Below are 18019 nucleotides of genomic sequence, written 5' to 3'. Positions count from 1 at the left end.
AATGGAGAGGTTAGAACATGGGCCCTGGGTTTGGATTATATATAACCTGTGGCTTCCTGCAACTGATTGACTGTGGCCAAGTTCCTTTCCTTCATTTTCCTAGTCTGATGGAGCCTCATAGGTTTGTGAGAATTGAGTGAGTTCATGGGTGATGCTGAAGACCATACCTGAATAGTGATGGGTATCAGATCCAAATCCTGAGTGAGCTATTTCCAGGATAGGAGCCAGGTGTGCAGAGAACTGAGGTGGAAAGTTACTTCAGTCTAGCCCTCCCAGGATCCTACGCAAGCTTTCTTCTATCTCAAGGCTTTCTTCAAGCTGATAATGAGAAGCAGTTCACCCTTAACAACCGAGTAACTCATTTGGGTGGTAGTAACTTTTAACCAGGTTCAGTCTAGGAAAGCAACCTGCTCTTGACCCCTAGCTGGGTCCTTTCTGGGTGTTTTGGGGTTGGGCCTATGCTCAGTGCTTCAGAGAGTGTGCCCCGGTACTGGAGTGACAGTACATCTGACCTCATCTGTCCTGTAGCTTAGAGTGCAGGTGTGTTAACATAGCAGTTGTCATTTGGCTGGCAGTAAGCAGTAAAGCACAGGCTCCTAGCTGCAGAGGCCCAGGTGAGTGCCATTCTGTTGTGGTACAATCTTCTGTCCCCTAAGGATAACTGAAAAGGCCAACCTTGATCTCAGAGGTGTAAAATGCTTACCTTCAGACAAGACTGAATTTATGTCTAGACATCTGTTCAGATCTTGCCCGGAGGCTTGCTCCCATGTCTTGACTGGACTTTCCTTTCCTGCTTCTAAGCTAAAAACTAGAGCTTCATTCAGCCCAAGTTCAGTCAGTCCCATGATAGTCCTGAAATTTCACACTAACACCAAGAAGAGTGAATCAGGGATAGAGGTCTTTACTTTATGTTTGAACCAAGAGCTGTAAACTCCTTGTTCTCATTCTGGTGTCCCTGGAGCTCCACTGTCCCAACTTCATTGAATACAATCCTTTTTAAAAGACTTATTTAGAGGGCACCAGACCTCATTACAGATGGTTGTGAGCCACTATGTGGTTGCTGGGAATTGAACTCAGAACCTCTGGAAGAGTAGCCAGTGCTCTTAACCTCTGAGCCATCTCCCTACCCCCTTGTTGAATACAATTTAAAATTCACCAACCTTGTGTCAGGTGCCACGTAGTAATGTGATTGGAGGCTTCAATGTTAGCTCAAAAAGATTGTATCTGCCACTGCAGAACTATTTTGGGGCAGTGCTACAACATTCTGTCTATTACACAGATGTTTATTGGGCAACTTCATCGCAGACCACATGTCTAGGGAAAAACCTGAGAACTGTACAGACATGTCCCCTCTCAGGAAGAGATCCCCACCCCCACTTCTCTAAGGCATATTTAGGTTCATCTACATGCCAGCATGATTCCCAATGTGGAGTGGAAGGAGAACACACTTGTAAGAGCACCAACCCTAGGTCCAAATTACTGGAATTTGGATTGTTTTGTGTGGGTTTTTGTTTGTTCATTTGGTTAGTTGGTTGATTTTTTTTCTGGTTGGTTTTTTGTTTATTTGTTTGTTTTGGGTTTATGTCTATATTTTTAGATAGTTCTCACTATGTAGCTTTGGCTGGCCTGGACCTATGCAAACTCAGGGGGCTGGGATGAAAGGTGTGTGCCACTATTCCCATGAGTTTGAATTTTTAATCTGTCTCACAGTTAACCAAGTTGATCCCCTTGCTTTTCTTTTCTGTAAAAGGAAGGCAGTATTAGTTCTCCATTGTGAGTAATGGGGTTACATAAGACCATATATGTAAATTAGTACTAAGATGATTTCTGAAACCTTTGCTGTCATTGTAATCAACATCACCTTCAAATGGGAGAAGGTACTGAGAGGTCAAATAAAGCTACTTTGATGAAGGAACCTTTCCACGGTGTCCTAAAGTGAGCCTGTGACAGGTGGAAGACCATCCCCAGTAATACAGAAGTTCTGAGGTAGGTTTGAGTTTGGGGTGTTTGGGATGGGGGAATGGAGTGCTGGTAAACTAGAGAATGGCAAGGGAAGAGAAAAAATTAGTGGTGGTACACACCTTCAGTCCCAGCATTCGAAAGGCAGAGGCAGGTGTTATCTCTGTGAGTTTGAGGCCAACCTGGTCTACAGAGCAAGTTCCAGGACAGCCAGAGCTATTAAGCAAAGAAACTCTGTCTCAGGAGGGTAGGGGAGGAAGTGAAGAAGAGTGTGGAGTAAGGTGACTGACCATATAGCCCTTCCGGAAGGCTGCTATAGCAAACTTTAGCTTCCTTGTGAGACATGGGAAACTGGCTTCAGGCAAATAGGGGGGTCTGTGAGAGCTGGTGTGTGAAATCTAGTCTGCATGGAGCCAGAGAGGGAGCAAGAGATACATTGTTCAGCTGCCTGCTTACAGGGATGGTAGCATGTTGGCCATTTTGGTATGAGTGACAAGGGAGAAGGGTAGCTTTATAGTGACAAAGCAGTGATCACTGCCCTTTGAGTCAGTAGAGGAGGAGACCTGGCACCAGGAAGGTGGAATGTTTGTGGGCATGTGGGCATTCACCCTGGTATCCCACCTAGGTGGGTGAGATATGATTTATTATCACAGGGGTAGGAGGGGCCAGACCAGCTTAGTCCAAGGGAGTGGGGCCCACGCCATGCAGATGAAGAGCTACTCAATTGAAACCGTGCCAAAATGTATTCTGGCATTCATCATCACTTTCAGATCTGGGCGGGTCTCCTCAGCAGTACCATAGAGTTGTTCTTGTTTAAGACAAGGTAGATTCTCTCTGAAGCTACTGTTTTCTTAGTGATTATTACTTGCCATAAAGAATTTCCCTGTGACCTGCTGGCAGCTTCCTAATTAACCTTCATTCTTGTGACATAAGTGTATGTGTGGGTTTCATTACTACAGGACTGGAGAAGAAGGCTCACTTTGTGTTGGCAGGAAGCAGTTGCCCTTCTCCCACTTAGAACCGTGCCCAGGGGATTGGCTTGAACTTACACTTAGACCATAGCACTTGACAGGAGCTTAGTTTAGGGCTGAGTGTGGCCAAAAGGGAAGCAAAGTATCCTGATGGTTTCTCTGCTTTTCTCCTCTAGGACCTCACCATCCCTGAGTCGAGCACTGTGAAAGGGATGATGGCGGGACCAATGGCCGCATTTAAATGGCAGCCAACTGCGAGCGAGGTAAAGAATTTTCCTTCTGTTAGCACTGGGCCACAATGTCAGAACAAGCACACAGCAGATTTTCTGGCTTTGCTATGTCATCCTCTTTCCATTTCCACCCTTTCTGTTGTTTGGTTTTGTTTTATTGAATAGCAATACAGAGGTCTAGGAGGAAAACATTGCTCAGTGTTTTTGGTTTAATGTTTTAGGCAGTTTGCCTATTTAACATCATATATAGGATTATAGACCCACTATCATTCTTACTGTTTGGAGTAGAATTGTTTTTATATTTATTGTAAATATCCTCTCTTCCATTAATAATCTTTTTTCTCTGTTTTGTTGTACATGTGCCTCCCCCCACACCACCTTAGAGGAAGTAGTTTTTTGGGGGGAGGGTTGGGGAGAGGTTATTTTGTCTTATGACAGGGTCTCCCTAGGTAGTCCCTGCCTACGTCAAACTAGATATCCTTCCACCTCAGATACCGATGTTACATACTAGGATTATAGAAATGTAGCTGCTAAGCCCAATTAATGCAGTTCTTGATGTTTTGTAGCCTGGGGTCACACTGGCTTCCCTGTGCCTGCACCTTGTAGTAGGCATAGTTGTGAACAGTTGTGGAGTTCTATGGTCTTGGCCACTCTAATCAGAATTGATTCCAGGAAGCCAAGCCCTCCCTACAAGGGTCTGGCCTCAGACCCAAGGAGACCAGAGTTCTGAAACGAAGAGAGTCATGGAACTGTTGTGGCTTATGCAGCCAGACCAGCTGCATGCCTGGTGAATATTCAGTACTAAAATGCAGGAGGGCTTTATATATTTCCACAGAGTTTCTAGAGTGATTGGTCTTAAACTGCAGAAGCATCCGTCTTTTTTGCACTCGAATCCGTTTTTCCTTAACTAGAATGGCAGTTATGCTAACTCTGGCTTATGAAAGACCAGAATTAGGCCTGATGGCACAGGCTTGCAATCCTAGCAGAGGCTGAAGCAAGACGATCACAGGGTCATGGCCTGTCTGAGTAACCAAGTGAGCTGAAGGCCCAGCCTGAGTAACATGAATCCATTTTAGCTTAAAATAAAAGTGAAAAGAAACCAGGTGGTAGTAGCACCCACCTTTAATCCTAGGACTCAGGAGGCAGAGGTACGTAGATCTCTGTGAGTTCGAACTCAGCCTGGTCTACAAAGCAAGTTCCAGGACAGCCAGAGCTATAACACAGAGAAACCCTGTCTCGGGGGGGGGGGGGGGGAGATGAAAGAGTCAAAGACAGGTGAATCTATGTATTTGAGGCCAGAGCTATAAAGTGAGTGTCTTAACAAAAAAAAAAAATGTGGAAAGAGGGCTTAGAGGTAGAGCACCTGCCTAGCTTTGGCAAGGTCCTCTAGATTCAATCCCTAGTACAGAAAATAAAAAAACACTGCCAGGGTTGGGGATGGCACATGCCTTTAATCCAAATAAAGAGACAGAGGCAGGTATATCTCTGTATGTTTGAGGCCAGTGTAGTCTTACAGAACAAGTTCCAGGACAGCCAGGGCTACTCAGAGAAACCCTGTCTCAAAAAATAGAAGTTTCCCAACAGCTTTGAAGGAAATTTTGTTGAAGAAACCTTGCAGCAGGAGGGTGTCCCTCATCTTGGCAAGAGGAAGTGACTTTGGTAGAGGGTAGCTCATTTGATTTCCTTGTTTTCTGATTTCAGCCAGTCAAAGATGCCGATCCTCATTTCCATCATTTTCTGCTGAGCCAAACAGAGAAGGTGAGTGCTCACTTGGGGCGAACCTGTTTATGAGTGCTGTAGCAACAAGCTAAGTGACAGTGTGGGCCCATGAGGGAATCACATGCCAGTGAAATTAAAACTGAGAACAGTTTTTAGAACTCAGCCACTTGTACTGCTGAGATATCAGCTGTTGCCTTCAGAGTCTAAGGCGGAAGGAGCTAGACGTGAAGGCTGTCTCCATGAGGTTGCCCATGCTTCCTGGGTCCACATCCTGTGGTTCTGTGGTCAGGATAGCTTCCCAGCCCTGTGGCTATTGCAGGAAGCTTTACTAAAGTTTGTGAGACGGGGTTGGGCCAAACTCTGCAGGGATCCTATAGCAACGAGTGACTTTGGAGGTGGGCAGATTTGATTTCCAGCCCAGCTTTTACTGACCAGCTCCATAAGAAGATACATAAGTTGGCACCTAATACCCGGAGTCAGACAAAGACCTGCAAAGAGCTATGTGGAGTGTTGAAGGGTAATGAATGTTTCCCTCTGGATTTCTTAAAATTATACAACAAAGAAATATCTTGTGTTATTGTCTCACTTTAGGTATTAACCATTTAGGGGAATTACCATGTAGACCTATTGCACTGCACTTAATAAGCTGGCTTTTTCCTTCCTCCTTATTAGCCAGCTGTCTGTTACCAGGCAATCACAAAGAAGTTGAAAATATGTGAAGAGGTATGTAAGCTCTCTGCCTTTCAATTTTTATCTCACCTGTAGTCTCGCTGTGGTCAGTCTGCTAGATGATCATTTGTACTTCCTATCCCTAGGAAACTGGTTCCACCTCCATCCAGGCAGCAGACAGCACAGCGGTGAATGGCAGCATCACACCCACAGACAAAAAGTAAGACCTTGGATGATGAGGCCTCCTGGAGACTCCGGATTCTGTTCAGCTGGGGAAGCAGCACCAAGGGAACCCTGAAGGGCATGTCCAAGCCTGATAATAATTTGACAACAGTTTTATTTTTCAGAGGAAGTTGTCATCCCTACCCCACCTCCCATGGGGTCCTTCATTGAGACTAGACTCAGGTCTTGGCTCCCTAATTGTCAGTGAGTCTGAACAACTACTGTAGAAGATCTCTGAACCTCTCAAAAGATGGCTTGTAAAGCACTGCCTCAGGCCCCCATCCTGGATAGGGCTTTGTTGTAATAGGGGCGACGGCAGGGCTGCGTCCCCAGCACCCCGCCTGCACGGCTAGCTTTACCCGAAATAATTACACGGAAACTGTATTCTTTTAAACACCGCTTGGCTCATTTCTACCTAGCATCTCCTAGGCTAACTCTCCCACCTGGACTAGCCCATTTCTTATCATCTGTATAGCACCGGTCTTACCGGGAAGGTTCTAGCCTATGTCCATCCTGGGTCGGAGCTTCATAGCGTGCATCTTCCCTGGAGCGGGCAGCATGGTGTCTCTCCTGCGTCTGCTCCGGAGAGGAGAGCTGTCGAGTCTGACCTCACTTCCTCTTCCTCCCGGCATTCTGTTCTGTTTACTCCTCCCACCTATCTCCTAACCAATGAGAGCCAAGCAGCTTCTTTTATTTTAACCAATGACCTTCCTCCATCATTTCCCCTTTTTCGGTTTAAACAAAAAAAGGCTTTAACTTTAACATAGCAAAATTACATATAACAAAACAGTTATCAAGTAAAAGTTACATCAGAAACATTTATACATATAACAAAATTGACCGTAAATCTCTATCAATAAAGCAAAATCTATACTAATGCAAATTATTCATGTCTATATCAGGGCTTCTCAGCTGATAGTCTGTCTAGGGTGCAGCCCAAGAATTCACTTCTTTGCAAGTAGCAAAACTAACTGCTCTTGCTGCTGCTGCTAGTCTGGAGCCACTCTTGGAAATTTGGCTCAGTATATACATTTACCTTGCATGATGGGAGCTCTAAGATTAGCCCTGGCGAGAGGCAAGCAGGTTTTTGGAATAAAGCCCTTTGTATTAACTTACCCATTTCTCCCTCTGTCACCTCCCTGTCCTTCCCATGCAACCTTAGCTGCTTTCCACCTTGCCTACATGATGGGCCCCAAACCTTCCGGAGACTTGTCTTTGCAGCTTCACTGCTACTTCAGCTGAGCCGGTTGAGCCTGCAGTCATTTGATGGAAAGGGTTTCATTACTAAGGAAGTGTGTTTTGAGCAATATAACAAGTATGAATTCTCATTTGTACTTTCCACAGAGTTCTCTCACAGAGTAAACTCAGTATAACTTTTAACAGTTCAAACTCTTGAAACCCTAGGTTATATAGATTCTTCTTGAACTCCCTCTCTGCAGTGTGCAGAAGATAGGAGCTTGTTGGAAACTGATCAAAGGTTGGGGGAGATAGAGCCCAGAGGTGGTGGTGCACACCTGCGATCCCAGCACTTGGGAGGCTGGGACAGAAAAGGATCAGGAGTTCTAGGCCAACGTGGACTGCTTAGCACAACCATGTCTCAAAACAGAAAGGTGAGGGCCAGGATAGAAGGTAGGTATCCTTTAGTAAGGATTGTATTGGTTTTAAAAATAAGACCAGCACAGGACTAATGACTTGAATCATATTCTCACCCAAGACCTTGACTTCCTCTCAAGGCAACTGTTTTGTTTTGTTTTTCAGTTTTTCAAGACTGGATTTCTCTGTGGCCCTAGCTGTCCTAAAACTTACTCTGTAGACCAGGCTGGCCTCAAACTCACAAAGACCCGCCTGCTTCTGCCTCCTGAGTGCTGGGATTAAAGACGTGCAATGCCAACACCACCTGGCAAAACATCTCTTTCTTTATCTATTGAGTTTGAAGTCAGTCACCAAAGCAACTGATCCATGTTAACCCACACTGACATAGCAACTGTTGGACTATTACTTGTCATGTTGGAAATACAGATACTTTGTTCATATCTGTTGAGTTTCCTAAGACACAAAAGGAAAGAAAATGACTGACTTGAAAGGCTTTGTGGGGGGAAATTATACTACTACATTAGAGAGTTATGAATGTCAAAAGTCTTGTCATAAAACCTAGTGGTCAAAGAACCCTTTGTTGAAGAAGGTGGTGGCTTTGATTAACATGATGTTATGTGTGCTGGGACAGAGAGTGTTGAATACTAGGTATTCCTGCCAGAATAAGGAAAGCCTCCAATTAAAGGAGTCATTTTCCAATGGTGCTTGCAGGTGAGATTCCAGAAAAACCAAAAGTATGGAGAGGCTGCACAGAGCCTTTGTGAGGAATTTGCAGAAAATGTTGAGAACTGAGAGAAAACCCAAATAGAAAAGAAGAAAATAGTGAAATTTCTGAAAGAAAGGCATTTAACTATTATACCATGCAAGAAGAAATGAAGGTATATAAAAACCAGCTGGGTATAGTGGTTCACTCTGGAGTCCAGCACTCAGGAGGCTGACACAGGAACATTGCTCTCTAATCTAAGTGGTAAGGAGACAGGCAGGTAGATCACTGGAGCTCACTGGCCAGCCAGCTTCACTGCTTAGCAAGTTTCAGGCCTGTGAGAATCTTGTCTCCCAAAAAGGTTATTTGTGTCTGACAATGACAATCAAGGTTATCTTTTGACCTACACATACTCACAAAGTATAAGAACCAGAAAAGACATTTATGCAAGATTAAGATCTCTGTACAAGTACATAAAGATAGCAGTAGTAGCTGTCTTTATGTATTTGTGCAGATAGTAGTCCCATCAATTTCTCCAGTGGCAGGAAGTTAGAATAAGTAGCAGAAGTTAAAGGTAGGCAAAATTTACCATTTGCACTTCAGTCACTGAGAGTTGTGATGGATTGAGAATAAGGTGTTGGAAACTAAGCTTTGGAGGATGTAGGGTGAGAACCTGGAAGAACAGGTGTCAGGGAGAGGCAGTGCATACTACTACTATTGCCTCCTGTGTTGTGGAGTCGCTTGGCTATCAACACTTGTCTCTGTAGTTTATGGATTTTGGGCACACTATATAGTGGTCTGAAAGCCTAGTGCACGGAGTTGCTGATCAGGAAGCCATTCAGGAGCTGAAGACAGCTCTGTGCTTTGTCACTGGAGTGGAATTAGAAACTCAGATGCTCTATCAAAAGCAAGAGGGCCCACGATTGGAAGACTAGCCATGAGGTATGGAAGTCATGCTTTGGTATCTGGTGGTCAAAGATTTAGACATGGCCATATGTATTTAGGGACCCTTACTGACCATCCAGAAGAAGAGGTACAATGCTGGACCAAGGCTGTAAAGCATTGCCTAACATGAAACTCCCCTGGGTTTGATGCCCAGTGTCATAAAAGAAAAAAGTACATTATTACTTGTGCTGCAAGATGGACGTGCCTTTGAACCAACCAGTCTTTGTCTCTTTCAGGATAGGATTTTTGGGCCTTGGCTTAATGGGAAGTGGCATCGTCTCCAATTTGCTAAAAATGGGTCATACAGTGACTGTCTGGAACCGGACTGCAGAGAAAGTAAGTATTAAGGGTGAGGTTTGTCTCTTGGAAAGTAGAGTAACTGGGGGTAGTTACTCAGTGTTTCCATTCAGTAGTTTTCTGTACACAGGAAAATGAGCTAAGCTTAGTCCAGACAGAAGGATATATGTTATTATAAAAATTTAAATATTTAAAACTACTCAAGATATGCCACACATGATGGCCCGTGACTGTAATTTCAGCACTGAGGAGATTGAGGAATGAGATTGCCTTGCATTCTAGGCTAGCCTAGGTTATATAGGAAGCCCCAGACTACAGTGTGACCTTTTCTCAAAAATACAAAGAAGCCTAGCATGGTAGTGCTCTCCCTTAATTGTAGCACTCAAGAGACAGAAGCAGGCAGATCTCTATGAATTCAAGGCCATCTTGATCTACAGAGAAAGTTATGAGAAACCTTGTCTCAAAAAAAAAAAAAAAAAGGCTGGAAAGATGGCTCAAGAGTTGAAAGTGTATGTACTGTATACTCCTATTCCAGAGGTCTAAAGTTCAGTCCCTAGCATATACATCAGGTAGCTTACAACCACCTATAACTCCAGCTCCAGCAAATTCCATGTCCTCTTCTGATTAATGGACACCTGTGCTCTTGTGTCCGTACACACACACACATATACATAAAAAATAGTCCTTTTAAAAAGAAAATACAAATAACAATAGCAGCAGAAATACCATTGCTATAAAATGAAGAATACCCTATCGTGTGGAGTATATAGGCAGACTAGCTTCATCCTTTGTAACCACCATACTGTATCTATGATGCAGCCCATTCTGAGCAGGTTGAGCAGCAAGGCATGCTTCAGGAAATGAGAGCACTGTTCTTATATGGACCGATCACTAAAGGAGACATTGGAGCTAAATGATGACAAAATATTAATAAAAATGATAATTAACAAAAATGTCACACACACACACACAAAAAAAACCAGACAAACCAGGCAGTAGTGGCTCATGCCTTTAATCCCAGCACTTGGGAGGTAGAGGCAGGTGAATCTCTGAGTTTGTGGCCAGTCTGGTCTACAGAGTGACTTCTAGGACAGCCAGAGCAGTTACACAGAGAAACCCTGTCTCAAAAAAAAGCATGTCTTCAGGTCTGGGTGTGGTAGTATATGCCTTTGGTCCCAACAGAGGCAAAAGATTTTGTTTCAAGGCCAGTGTGACCTACAGTGTAAGTTCCAAGCCAGCCAGTGCTACATCATAAGACTCTGTCTCAAAACAAAATATTTTAGGGACTAGTCTGTAGGTCAGTGCTAGAGCAAGACCCTGGTTCTCTTCCTCAGTACCTCCACTCCAAAAATTAGTTTGTACTGGATCAGGTGCCTTTCCAGAACAGAAAAATGGGGCTGGAGAGATGGCTTAGCGGTTAAGAGCACTGACTGTTCTACCAGAGGTCCTGCATTCAATTCCCAGCAACAACATGGTGGCTCACAACCATCTCTAATAAGATCTGTTGCCAACTTCTGGCCTGCAGGGACACATGCAGACAGAACATTGTATACATAATAAATAAATCTTTAAAAAAAAAAAGAACAGAAAAATGATTGAGTTTTGGGGGGAGCCTGGGACAGTGGGCTGCAAAGGTCATGCTTTATTGTTAGGCCACAGGTGTTGAGGACTTGGTAGATTCTGAGGTAAAATCCTAAAGCTCCAATGCAGTAGTGACTCCAGCATTCTCCTCAGAGAAAGCAGAGTGTCTGGGCACGTGTGGTACTGGGACATTTCCCTTTGAAAGAGGTGCCTCTGGCTGCCGTTTTTCTTTTTTCTTTTTTTATTTATTATATATACAGTGTTCTGCTTGCAGGTATGCCTGTACTACAAAAGAGGGCACCAGATCTCATTACAGATGGTTGTGAGCCACCATGTGGTTGCTGGGAATTGAACTCAGGACCTCTAGAAGAGCAGCCAGTGCTCTTAACCTCTGAGCCATCTCTCCAGCCCTGCCGTTTTTCTTGATTGGAAAACATAGACAAGAGAGTGAAACATCTAAGAATTAAGTCAGGCAGACCCAAATTCAAATCACAGATATGCTGTGTACCTTACAAGGCAAGACACACTGCTCATCTCTCCCTGTGTGAGTAGCAGAGCAAGAGCACCTGCTTCCTAGAGGACAGAAATGGACAGTACTCAGCTCTGAAGAACTCAACACAGGACCAGGCAGGAGATGGCTGTAAAAAGCCATTTAGTCCTCTAGTAATCCCCCTTGGAATTTCTTTTAAGTCTGTTGATAGAAATGGTCTTTTGACTGGGCATGATGATACTTGCTTTCAATCCCAGAACGTGGAAGACAGAGGCAATGTGATCTCTATGAGTTCGAAGGAGGTCAGCCTAGCCTACATACATATAACAAGTTATAGGCCAACCAAACATAGTGAGATGCTGATATACATACATCAAAAGAGGAAAGGTCTTCTAGGACTGGGGAGACGGCTCAGTAGGTGATAGTTCTTGCCATCAAGTCTAACCACCTGAGTCCTGAATTTTATCACCAGGACTCAAATTGTAAAAGGAGGGACTCCTGACCCACATATTCACATAAATATATCACTAAGTAAATAAATATAAAAGCAAGAAAAAAGTTTGAATAGTCCTCTGGCCAGGTACAGAGGCAAGTGTCTATGGTCCCAGCTGCTCAGGAGACTAGACTTCCCAGGCCAGACTGACTGCACAGCACGGTGAGACTGTATCAGAATGACAGCAAAATAGAATGATCTACTGGTGCTTCTGAAATAAATAAGAAACATGGTCTTAGTAATCAGAAAAAAAAAGAATAAACTGAGTGGTGGTGGCAGACGCCTTTAATCCCAGCACTAGGGAGGCAGAGGCAGGCGGATCTCTGTGAGTTCAAGGTCAGCCTGGACTCTATAACTAGTTCCAGGACTCCAAGATCTAGAGAAACCCTGTCTGGGGTGGGAGTAAAATTGACTTATTATGGCTTATACATAGGCAGAAGGATCATTAGTTCAAAACCAGCCTAGGCTACCTAGCAAATTGCAAATTGAAGGCTAATCTGAACTACAGAATTAGACACTGTCCCAAAAAAAATTTTTTTATTTATTTATTTATTTTCTGAGGCAGGGTTTCTCTGTGTAGTCCTGACTGTCTGGAACTAACTGTGTAGACCAGGCTGGCCTCTAATTCACAGAGGTCTGCCTGCCTCTGTCTCCTGGCTGGTGGGATTAAAGGCATGTGTCATCACTGCCTGACCAAAAAAAAAAAAAAAGATTTTTAAGAGTAAGTGGTGGCGCACGCCTTTAATCCCAGCACTCGGGAGGCAGAGGCAGGCGGATCTCTGTGAGTTCGAGGCCATCTACAAGAGCTAGTTCCAGGACAGGAACCAAAAGCTACGGAGAAACCCTGTCTTGAAAAATTCAAAAAAAAACAAAAAGAGTAAGTGGTGGGCTAGAAAAATGGTTCAGCAGTTAAAAGTGCTTGCGGAGGAACCAGGGTTCACATCTCAGTGCTGTATGATTCCTCATAACCGTCTATAACTCTAGTTCAAGGGATCGGACATCCTCTTCTGGCCTTTGAGACCACCAGGTGCACATATGGTGTATATACATATTTTCAGGTCAACATTGATTTGTGTAAAATAATATAGTCTCTAAATAAAAGGGGTGGAGCAGTGATTCTCCTGTTACTGCCATGCCCATTGTTCTTTGCAGTAAATATGCAAAGTATACCTGTTTTCTCTCTAAAATATAATTGACTTGGGAAGATGGTTAGTTTTACTAAATAGATTGCTGTTCACTGAGGTTCTGAGTTCAAACCCCTCATATCCACATAAAAACTGAGCATTTGCAGTAAATTTTTAATTAACATTGAGGCCAGTTTAGGAAGACACTAGATGTTGAGCTCTGGCCTCCATGTTAATGTACACATGAGCCCACACATATGTGCACCTGTAAACATAAGCACATACAAATAATTAAAAATCAAAATTCAAAAGATGGGGCACTCTGTGAGTGCTCCTTAGCCTGGAAACAAAACCTAAAGCTTCATTCCCAGTAGACTAGACAGCACTAGCCTCCAGAAAGGCTGCTCATTACAAGGTAGGGAGGAGCAACAAAGACTGATCAGAGGAAATTTGCAAAAACCATCTATAAACAATCAAAATTCTCTAAAGAAAAAGATAAACATGGGGGCTGGAAAGATGGCTCAGAAGTTAAGAGCAGTGGCTGCTCTTCCAGAGGTCCTGAATTTGATTCCCAGCAACCTAATGAATGGCTCACAACCAATCTGTAATCTGGTGCCCTTTTCTGATGTGTGTGAGGACAGAGCACTCACATACATAAAATACATGAATAAATAAATCTTTAAAAAAAAGATAAGTAGTGTTTTTGTTGTTGTTGATATTGTTGCTTTTTAAGTTTTTGTTTGTTTTTGCTTTTTGTTTTTTGTTTTCTTTTGTTTTTTGATACAGGATTTCTTAGTAGCTATGGAGCCAGTCCTGGAACTCGCTCTATCGACCACGCTGGTCTTGAGCTCACAGAGATCCTCCTGCCTCTGCCTCCTGAGTGCTGAAATTAAAGGCGAGCGCCACCACCACCCAGCTTAAATTTTTTTTGACTTTTTGAGACACAGTCTCACTGTATAGCTCTGCCTTCGCCTGGAACTCAATGTGTGAGTTCAAGGCTGACCTTAAACTCTCAGAGATCCTCCTTCTGCCTCCCAAGTGCTAGGATTAATGGTGTGTACCACTACATCTGACCTTAAGATTTTGTTTTATTTTATATGTACTTTATATTTTATGTGTATGAATATTTTGCTTGTATGTATGTATACAGCATGCATGCACGGTGCCCTTGGAAGTCAGAAGAGTGTGTTGGAACCCCTGGAACTGGAGTTACAAAAGATTCTGAACTGCCATGTGGGTTCTGGGAATAAAATCTATGTCCTTTGACAAAACAGCAAGTCCTTCTTAACTGCTGAGCCTTCTCTACAGTTCTAGATCATCAGTTATTGGATAATAGTTTTCCAAAGCAAAAATTAGACAATATTGACTGTCCACCAACTGAAAGTAGTTGTGGCAGAGTATGATGGTTCAGTGTATTCAGTGGTAAAAGATGTGTGCTGCCTAGCCTGACCACCTGCACCAATGCCCAGAACCCATGTAGTAGAAGGAGAGCTACAACCTTCACATGTGTATGTGCATGCACAGGCACACAAATAAAATTAATGCAATTTAAAAAAGAGTTTTAGGGGTCTGGGAGAGATGACTCGGCACTTAAGGACACTGTTTAATCTTGCAAAGGATGTTTCAGTTCCAGAACCCACGTGTTGGTTTACAAACATCCATAACTCCAGATTCAGGTTAATACTTTCTTTTGTTTTGTTTGTTTATTTGTTTTGGTTTTTTGAGACAGGGTTTCTCAGTGTAGCCCTGGTTGTTCTGGATAGATGAAGCTGGTCTTGAACTCAGAGATGCCCCTGCCTCCACCTCCCAAGTGCTAGGATTAAAGGGGTGCGCCTCCTCCCATCCTGCTTTCTCTTTCAATTATCTTATGGGGGACTTGTACACCAAAATACCAGTGATTTGTTTTGCAGAATATTCTGGATGATTTTAATTTTAGACAAAAAGAAGTTAGATCTTCGAGACCCTTCATAAGTCTTAATCTGGCTACAGGATTTGGAACCAGCCCAAGAGAGAATGGTGGTCAGAAGAAAGGGACAACACAGCCCAGCCCTGCTCCTCTGCATGAGCTAGTGGCTCAGGTCCCTAGGCTGGGTTACCAGAGCTCTCCCAGCATAGAGGAGCTGGACATAGGCACTGTTCGTATCCTGCTCTTCAAACTGCCAGCCTTCAACAGACACTGACTTTGTGTTTCTAAAACAGCATATCATTCTAGATACCATGTCTATCCACAAAAACAATATAGTTTTTAAAGTTTCTGTCCTTTTATACTCAAGAGGTCAGGCCTCCAGCTCCAGTGCCCTGGGGCCTCAGCCTCCTGCTTTGGGAGACCAGCCAGGGGTCCACACATCTCTGGCCTGTCCGGCATGTTTGTTGTGCATTGCATGCAGCTCACGTTAGGATCTGTGACTTTTGCAGTGTGATTTGTTCATCCAGGAGGGGGCCCGCCTAGGAAGAACCCCCGCTGAAGTCGTTTCAACTTGTGACATCACTTTTGCCTGTGTGTCGGATCCAAAAGCAGCCAAGGACGTAAGGATCCCCCTTCCCTCAGCATCTCAGGTCGTAGCCAAGAGAACTGGCTGGCCTCCTCCCCTTCTCCCCTGCACACTGAGTGAGTGTTTGCATGTGGGGGGGACATCCCATCTGGGGGTATCTCCCATTGGGAAAGATGATTGCAAAGATGAATACAGACTTCCTTTAATTCAAAATGAATTTCTAGAGTCCTTAAAGTCTGCTGGAACATTTGTTCTAGATATTCTATTGAGCTGGACTGTTTGTAGCTGAGTGTGCCTTTCTTTGACCCAAGGACCAACTCCTGTTTTAATTGTTGCTGAATTTGCATGTGTTACAAAGTCAGGAGCACTAGTGATCCTGTTAAACTGAGTGATCTAGTCCAAAGAAGCCCCATAATAAGTAATGAGTTTGTGTCTTTTAAACCATTGGAAGAGAACACAAAAGTAAAGGGATATATTCTGGAATGACTTTAAACAAAAGCTCACTATGTAGCTGTCTCCAGTCTGGAACTTACTATGTAGGTAGACCAGGCTGGCCTCTACCTGGAATTACGTTTCTGTCCTATACATATTAAGTGGCTCTTTCCTTTTCATCCTTAATAGTTAATTTTTGATCAGGAAGTGAACCCCCCAAAAACAACAGACTGTGTTCTGCAGGGACTTCTGAGCACTTAACTGCAAGCCTGGGCTATTGCTCCTCATTGTGTCCCTACAGCTGGTGCTGGGCCCCAGCGGTGTGCTGCAAGGGATCCGCCCTGGGAAGTGCTATGTGGACATGTCAACGGTGGACGCGGATACAGTCACCGAGCTGGCCCAGGTAGCAGCCTTATCTAGGCTGGCTCTGGATCATCTTTTCAGTGGGAGCCCAAGACCCAGGCTGACCACACCCGAGTACGGGCAGTTTGGTTACCCTAGAGCCAAAGCCAGAACGGACGTCGTGAACCTTGGGACTAGCCTCTTGACTGTCCCCCTTCAGAGCCTCAGCTGGTTGGAACTGCCATGGAAGGTCACTGCAGGCTAGTAGACAGGAGGCCCCATGCTGTCAGCCCTCCTGCAGTGAGAAGCCTCCAGACTTCCAGTGTGGCCTTTTTGGCTTAAGCAACTGTCTACAGTTGAGTCTAGCATAGTGTCCTCCTACCAATCTTCTGGGCCCACTTGTGTTCTGAGGGTGGCTGAATTCAGTGATGGGTAGGGTCCAGTGGGTAGGAATTCAGCCAAGGTATCTGTATGGCTGTTTGCCCCTTGGTCTCTGAGAACCAGAACACTGGGAACAAGATGCAGACCCTAGCTCCGTTTTTCCTTTCTGTGACTTAGTTCTACTAAAACTAAGTAGTAGGCCTGTCTGACCTACTACAGTAGTAGTAGAATTTGGAACCTTAGTGTAGATAGCCACATGCTAACATACTCTATGATGGGGCACCATGACCCCTGTGTTCCTTCCTCCATATTTGGTGAAGCAAGACCCATCAGAAGCTGTGACTTTCCTTACAGGTAATTGTATCCAGAGGGGGGCGCTTTCTGGAAGCCCCAGTCTCAGGGAATCAACAACTGTCCAATGACGGGATGTTGGTGATCTTAGCAGCCGGAGACAGGGGCTTATATGAGGACTGCAGCAGCTGCTTCCAAGCAATGGGGAAGACTTCCTTCTTTTTAGGTAATACATCTGCCCACCTATCTGTATTGGAATTGAAAGCATGGGGGCAGGGAAGCACAGTGTCTGTCCCACATGGCCTTCCTGCCAGGCTCTCTGAAAGAAGGCTTCTTTTGCCAGGCACAATTAGTATCTAGAAGGAAAAAGAACCTGTCCTGTCCAGGACAGATGAAAGAAGTTTTCAGGGTGCATGGGTGAGGGCAGATAGAGATGACCTGCCTAAAGGATTCTTGAGACATCACCTTTGCCCTGCAGGTGAAGTTGGCAATGCAGCCAAGATGATGCTGATTGTGAACATGGTACAAGGGAGCTTCATGGCTACCATCGCTGAGGGGCTGACACTGGCCCAGGTGACAGGCCAGTCACAGCAAACGCTTTTGGACATCCTCAATCAGGGACAGTTGGCCAGCATCTTCCTGGACCAGAAGTGCCAAAGTAAGTCACCTTTGGCCTCTCTTCTTGCATTTTTGTTTTCACTGGAACTGAGCAGTTGGAGCAGATCATCCAAGAAAGTCTTTTCTTGGTTCATTGTGTAGAAAGAGCTCCTTTTCCAGTCAGTCCTTGACCCAGTCAGAAAAGGCCCAGAGAAACAGTGAATGGTTTTTGAGACCCCGGGTTGGGGCCCCCAGTCTTTAGGAGATGGACTTTGGAAATGCTAGAGGTGAGGCTGAAACTCTAAAGCAGTTTTCATATAGGTCTTCAGACTTCTGATGAATGGCTTTCCCTCCTCAGATATTCTACAAGGAAACTTTAAACCTGACTTCTACCTGAAATACATTCAGAAAGATCTCCGCCTGGCTATTGCACTGGGCGATGCAGTCAACCACCCTACCCCCATGGCAGCTGCAGCCAATGAGGTAAC

General features: G+C 44.4%; 1 protein-coding gene across 2 annotated transcripts in view; it reads left to right on the top strand.

Annotated features, from left to right (window-relative positions):
• Glyr1 (glyoxylate reductase 1 homolog) overlaps positions 1-18019 on the top strand; it is a 40622-nt gene that overhangs the window by 16117 nt on the left and 6486 nt on the right. The window contains exons 6-15 of one of the 2 annotated variants that reach the window (XM_075941913.1): positions 3107-3193; positions 4862-4918; positions 5552-5602; positions 5695-5768; positions 9248-9347; positions 15430-15522; positions 16222-16323; positions 16998-17160; positions 17413-17592; positions 17890-18014. In XM_075941913.1, the coding sequence (XP_075798028.1) occupies positions 3107-3193; positions 4862-4918; positions 5552-5602; positions 5695-5768; positions 9248-9347; positions 15430-15522; positions 16222-16323; positions 16998-17160; positions 17413-17592; positions 17890-18014 (1032 nt within the window). Of the gene's footprint in view, positions 1-3106; positions 3194-4861; positions 4919-5551; positions 5603-5694; positions 5769-9247; positions 9348-15411; positions 15523-16221; positions 16324-16997; positions 17161-17412; positions 17593-17889; positions 18015-18019 lie in introns of both variants that reach the window. The other variant, XM_075941912.1, reaches the window with a different exon arrangement.

This window comes from Microtus pennsylvanicus, chromosome 11 (assembly GCF_037038515.1).
Source record: "Microtus pennsylvanicus isolate mMicPen1 chromosome 11, mMicPen1.hap1, whole genome shotgun sequence".
In the NCBI taxonomy this organism is placed as follows: Eukaryota; Metazoa; Chordata; class Mammalia; order Rodentia; family Cricetidae; genus Microtus; species Microtus pennsylvanicus.
The sequence above is the reverse complement of the archived record's forward strand: the minus strand, read 5'-3'. Positions and strand labels throughout refer to the sequence as shown.